The sequence below is a fragment of the Ceratina calcarata genome, unplaced genomic scaffold (genome assembly GCF_001652005.2).
Source record: "Ceratina calcarata isolate Rehan_Ccalc_2016 unplaced genomic scaffold, ASM165200v1 scaffold125.2, whole genome shotgun sequence".
Classification (NCBI taxonomy): Eukaryota; Metazoa; Arthropoda; class Insecta; order Hymenoptera; family Apidae; genus Ceratina; species Ceratina calcarata.
Genome location: NW_017133516.1, coordinates 96,712 through 102,352, shown reverse-complemented (window position 1 = coordinate 102,352; position 5,641 = coordinate 96,712). Strand labels below are relative to the sequence as shown.

The following is a 5,641-nucleotide window of genomic DNA, read 5'->3' as shown; positions in this document are numbered from 1 at the left end:
TAAGATACGAAATAATAATATATATTTTATTGTATATTATTACCATTATTAGTATACAAACGCATAATCAACAGCGCTAATATCATACATACATTAGTACGTACTTCGTTTACATAAACTCTTGGCATAATGTTTGTTGTAATTCATTCTTTGCAATCTTTCCAGTATTTGTAACTGGAAAATCGTTCACAAATTTCACGTATTTCAGTGTATAAAAATCTGGCATATTATTTGCAAAGTAAGACAAAAGATCATGTTCTGTTACCTGGGAATTAAGATTAAAATTTAGAAGGGAAGATCAAGAAAAATGAAAAAACGAAAATGTCGATTGTCTCGACATCTTCAAATACTTGCCTGTTTATCGGGTAACTTTTTTACGATCGCAATTGGAAGCTCTCCATCGGTTTCAGACGATATGGGAATCACCGCACTTTTGCACACGGCAGGATGCATGTCGAGAACAGCTTCCATTTCCGAAACAGATAAACAAGTATCTTTGTAATTGATAAAATCCGAAACCCTACCGATTATGAACAATTCCCCATCTTCGTCGTAATAACCAATATCGTTCATGTGTAGCCATCCTGGTAGATTAATAAAGGATTTATACCTTAAATAACACTATACAACACAAAATCTTCTTAGGATATCCATTATGTGATTCTTATAGATCTTCTCATACCGAAAACGTATTCGGAAGCAGGAACGCTCTATCACGTACCGTTTTTGAAAAATGGCAGTGTTTGTACAAATGCATGAGTTTGAATGCATGAAAGGTAAGAGCGCGAGATAGTTTATTTTTAAATCAACATACACAGATAGAGGAGACCACTATGCATGTAAACCACTTTTTGTTCTCGTACTTCTTAATAGCTGTAAATACTTGATTGAAGTTTGAAAAAGAGCTAACGCGAGTATTCAGCAGGAGTTTTGTACGCAGTATTGGTTTCTACAGTATCTGATAAAGAAACAATGTGCGGAAAAATGAAACACCTAATTTTTGCCGAGAATCATGAATTCTTATAAGAACCGTTATTTTTGCGGAACGATACTTATCAAAGAATTTTGTATACAGATTTGTGTTTGGCATGAGAAATTCTATAAAAATCGCGTAGTGGATATCGCAAAAAATGAAAGAAGTTTTTCTTCGTTGAACTATGACTGTGTACTTAGAAGTGTGCGAAAACTCGGAAATCTGTGGTTGAAGAAAGAGATTGGAACAAGCATTTTTCTCACGATTGGGACCGGTTCTTGATTATATTGACATTTCCGAAGATGTTGCGGATTCTTGAAAACATTCAGGAGGTAATAATTATATCTTATTTCAAATTTTCGTGCGAAAAAACTAATTATTACTCTTTTAATATATTATTTCTACCACATTCTCCAACTTTTAGTCGGACTCTACACGAAGAAATTAAATAAGTAATAATGAGAATAAATGAATATATATTGTGAATTTTAGGAATGCGTCAAATATCGAAAATTTTAGACCACGTTTTTGTTAAGTTTCATAACGGTAATCAAATACTCAAATTTTTTAGGTATCTCGAACATTTTCTGGGATCTCAACATAATCGAGAAAGTCGAACATACTCGAGAGTCCTGAACATTCTTGAGAATCTCGACAGTTTCAGAAAACTCGAAATTTTCAAGAACCCGTCTTATCCCGATTTGATTTCTTCCCGACACGTCCCTATAAGTAGGTTATCGACATTTTCACCTCTAAAAATAATATAATATACAATTTCCCATGTCAAAATGAACCTTCGGAGTCGATAGCTTTGCTAGTTGCTTCAAGATTGTTGAAATATCCATTCAGTTGCGCAGGAGACATTATACAGATCTCTCCCTCCTTGTTTGGACCCAACGCACAACCAGTTTCCCTACATGTTATTTTTATTTTCGTTCCTGGACGAACATAACCACAGCTACCTGGTTTGCAGCCTCGTTTTTGTGCGCTGATGATATTCGCTGCGTCAGTCGACCCTAGAAGTCCATAGCCATGTATATATATTGTGTATTACCTGTTGATCTATAAGACTTATGTTCAGTAGTTCATAAAGATTTTCGAACGTTCTTTGATTAAAGTTTACAAGAAGCGTTCGAATATTTTCGTGAGCCATTATACATGCATAGTGTATAAAGAAAACCAACATTAAATACTGGTAGTTTCGCACTGATAACTAGCAATACATTACCGTAAGCCTGGAAAATATTAATCCGCGGCAATTGGTCGATTAACATCCTGTGTATATCACGGCTGATTGGGGAACCCCCAAATAGAATGCACTTTAAGTCCGTTCCTTGAAAATTTTCTATCAAACCGAACTTGTACATTTCTTTCATTTGGCTACTATCAGCGAAATACAATTCGACTCTATACTTTTTAATTATGTTATAATAGTATGTTATCTCTCTTTTGTCCTCGGCAATGATTCGAGTCAAATTGCCGCGAACTGCTATAAAGAAACTTAGGAAGTAGATGATCCACCGCATACTAGCGGCGCACATGCAGGTCGACAGGTTTAACGCATAATCGATGTAAGCTGGATCTATCAACGTTTTCAATGAGAGATGAGATAATTCAGCCATTTTTGGCAAACCAGTCGATCCGGATGTACCGAGTAAAAGAGCTAGAGCCTTCGGATTTACAATTTGTTCGCAACGAAACTTTTCTACTTCTGACGTTGTTGAAGTGGACAGAATTTCGTTAAAAGATTCCTCCTCACCGCTCCACTCATCAAAAACTACCTTTCGCACGTTTATGTTCAATTCCTTTTGCGCGGTAGTGAACGTCTTTATGTCCGAATTATGTAAAAATATTAACTTGGGTCTTGTCGTCGATAGAAAATGACGAAAGGAACCTGGAAAGATATTTCTTTTTGTCATCATAATATTATATCATTCTTTCAATATTGTTTAATATACTATACATCTTGTGCATTAATATTGAAGTTAAAGTCAGGGGGCAAATGAAATTTATTATAATTACGTGCAGGTAAGTTTTGATATTCGATGGCACATGGTGCACCAATGTACAGACATGCCAAAAAGGGGACATAGTCATCAAAGTAACTGGAGCAGCACACAGCTACGGTATCTCCTGGTTTGATCCCTTTTTTCCTAAGCCATGTCGCACACTTTACACTTTTCTCCAGCATTTCTTTGTACGTGGCTCGTCTCCCACATGCAGCTTCTATCTACGTACGATATGCAATGTACGCGAACATTAGGGAAGTCTTTATTTTTCAAGTTCTGAGTTTTTTATCTTGTCTCCGTTCATAAGGATTTCGCGTCAATTTTGTACATGCTTGGTCATTGTCTTCGGTTATTTTATAAGTAGTAGTGAATATTTATAATAAAAGAACAACATCTTGAATGTATATAATTGTTATATTTATATATTAATTCCAACAATATACTTAAAATTTTTTAACTCTATTTAGCGATAGACTTAATAAGGTAAATATCCCAATTCTTAAGATAATAATCGTGTAAAATGAATACAAGAAAAACTGTTTTCAATACTTTTCGACATTGTTATGCATGATTATATTACGTATTATACGCTACAAAACAGTTGTAAAAAATGTTTCAAATACGAGACTTCACGAAATCATCATAAGAAACTTTACGCCCGCTTAAGAAGGCTGTAATTATTCATACGAATGTATTTATATGATATGATAATGAATGAAGTAAGGCCAAAACTGCAAACCCAGTTTAAGTACGAAATTTTGCGCCGGGTGACTACAGTTACGCGTCGTGTGTAGCGGGCGTTTTGTGCCGGGTGACTATAGTCATCCGTAGTAGCGAAAATAACGTATTAATTGCTTAAAAATATCTATAAAATATTTTAGTTTAACATAGCATTGAAATATAATTTACATATTTATTTCGTACGTTATTTAAAATGGCTAAAGATATCACAAGGAAAAATAATTAGAAAACAACGAAAAAATAGAGATTACACCACAGACCACAGGTTACATAAGACAACTATTACAAACTGCTTTATTTCAAATTCGTAGAGGAAACACAATTATATCCATTAACGGTAGGCATCAAATACCTCTTTTAACTTTAAAATCAAAATCAAAATTGGAATTACAGAATTAACATTGTACTTAAAAATGCTTAGAAATAAAGTTAATCAAAACAAAATAGTTGTTGACGTCGGTTGATAATTAGTAGTTTACGTCTTTGCATTAATAAGTCACATACTTCACGATCTCGGAAATACATACATGGCTTAAGTAAAAGTATAAATACGATATTCTTACATGAGTAGAAACACAGACTTAGGTGAGTAGAAATAACGCCTTATAAACGTCGAACTGAATTAAAAGAAATAAAAAGGACTTCGTCGATGCATTAAAGGATCTTTTTGATATCGCTGATAGCAATGCGTTAATTACGAAGATTGAAAAATACACATTGCTTTTTGTGTATCAAACATAAAATGGGAGAAGAATATCAATGATGGAAGCAGATCGAATCGTAACGCAACAGGAATAGCAGAAAGCAATACATCAAGGAAAAGGAAAGTTACGGAAACAACACTTTGCAGTGATGGACTAGAAGAATTGTAAATTACTTTTATATAAAAAATATTTTAGATATAATATCCGTAATTGCGTACTGTGCTGTGTTAGACGCTACATTGCGTTGTACGTTAACTTAAGAAAACATTAAAATTTGAGATCTTTAAAACTTGACAACGTAAATCTATCTCTAAGCCATATAATATTTAGATTTAAATAATTTGTACATGATCTAATTATTCTTCAGAGAAAAGAGTTAAAATTTTGAGTTATAAATATTCATTATAAAAATTCATTTTTCCAGAATTTTAAATCATTATGATTGGTTATACAATACAAATTATAAATGGTAAAATATGAAAAAGTTCTCACATCTACTACTCATACAGTAGTGCATCTCTAATTTTTTTGCAAATAAGATTGTAAATCAGTAATTCGCAAAATAAAATTGTAAATTCGACTGAGAATCAGTTGCTAAATTCATAGTAATGCTTTCAGAAATTTTTTTATTTCAATTTGAAATATGAAACTCCGAAACAATTCGCCTATATATACATCTCCGAATTTTTTCCAATAAGTAAAAACAGACACATTACGTTTTGCTGAGTAGAAATACGTATATTTAAGACACAAAAAAAATCAAAAGATGGAAAGTATGAAACATCCTCGTTAACATTATGTCTATCTTTCTTAGTGATGAATGAAAGTTACTCGCAAGCAAATGTTAAACAAATGTAACAATACCTGTCCAATAAAGTCTGGTTTGCTTTTAAATATTTCAAACACTATTTCTCCAATATTATTGCATTTTTCGGGATACTTCAACTCCTTGCCGATAAGTATATTATTCTTAATTTCAAATATTGGCTCGTTCTAAATAGAATGGGGCACAAAAAGAAATGATTTACAAAAATTCGTTCACTTTTCTGCCGTTTTTCATACCTTATTCTCATCCTCTGTTCTCGTATTAATCATGTTCAATCCTACTGGAGCTTGTGTAAGATCGAGATCGATTATTGTTCTACAATTGTATGTAGACTTAAGCAGCAGTTTGTATATGGAGTTACTATTTGACACTGATCGTTCAACTAATT

At 33.0% G+C, this 5,641-nt stretch overlaps 1 protein-coding gene across 6 annotated transcripts; it reads right to left on the bottom strand.

Annotated features, from left to right (window-relative positions):
- Window positions 1–5,641, bottom strand: LOC108627451 (4-coumarate--CoA ligase 1-like). 6 transcript variants are annotated; one of them, XM_018028717.2, is made up of 7 exons: window positions 5,490–5,641; window positions 5,292–5,420; window positions 2,996–3,203; window positions 2,202–2,867; window positions 1,768–1,989; window positions 355–584; window positions 1–265 (listed from the first exon to the last, which is right to left on the bottom strand). In XM_018028717.2, the coding sequence occupies exons 1-7, from the start codon at window positions 5,520–5,522 to the stop codon at window positions 110–112; spliced, it is 1,644 nt and encodes a 547-aa protein (XP_017884206.1). In that variant the 5' UTR covers window positions 5,523–5,641; the 3' UTR covers window positions 1–109. The 6 variants fall into 6 exon arrangements, with proteins under 6 accessions (XP_017884206.1, XP_026671347.1, XP_026671351.1 ...); XM_026815546.1 differs by having other exon boundaries at window positions 1–174; XM_026815550.1 differs by lacking the exon at window positions 5,490–5,641 and having other exon boundaries at window positions 2,996–3,199; window positions 5,292–5,380.

Excerpts from the sequence above, each read along its gene's own strand:
- LOC108627451 (XM_018028717.2), bottom strand. The coding sequence starts at position 5,522 with ATGATTAATACGAGAACAGAGGATGAGAATAAG. Across the intron at positions 1,990-2,201 it reads TAATATTTTCCAGGCTTACG|GGTCGACTGACGCAGCGAAT; the intron begins GTAATGTATTGC and ends ATGGACTTCTAG. Across the intron at positions 266-354 it reads AAAAGTTACCCGATAAACAG|GTAACAGAACATGATCTTTT; the intron begins GCAAGTATTTGA and ends CTTAATTCCCAG.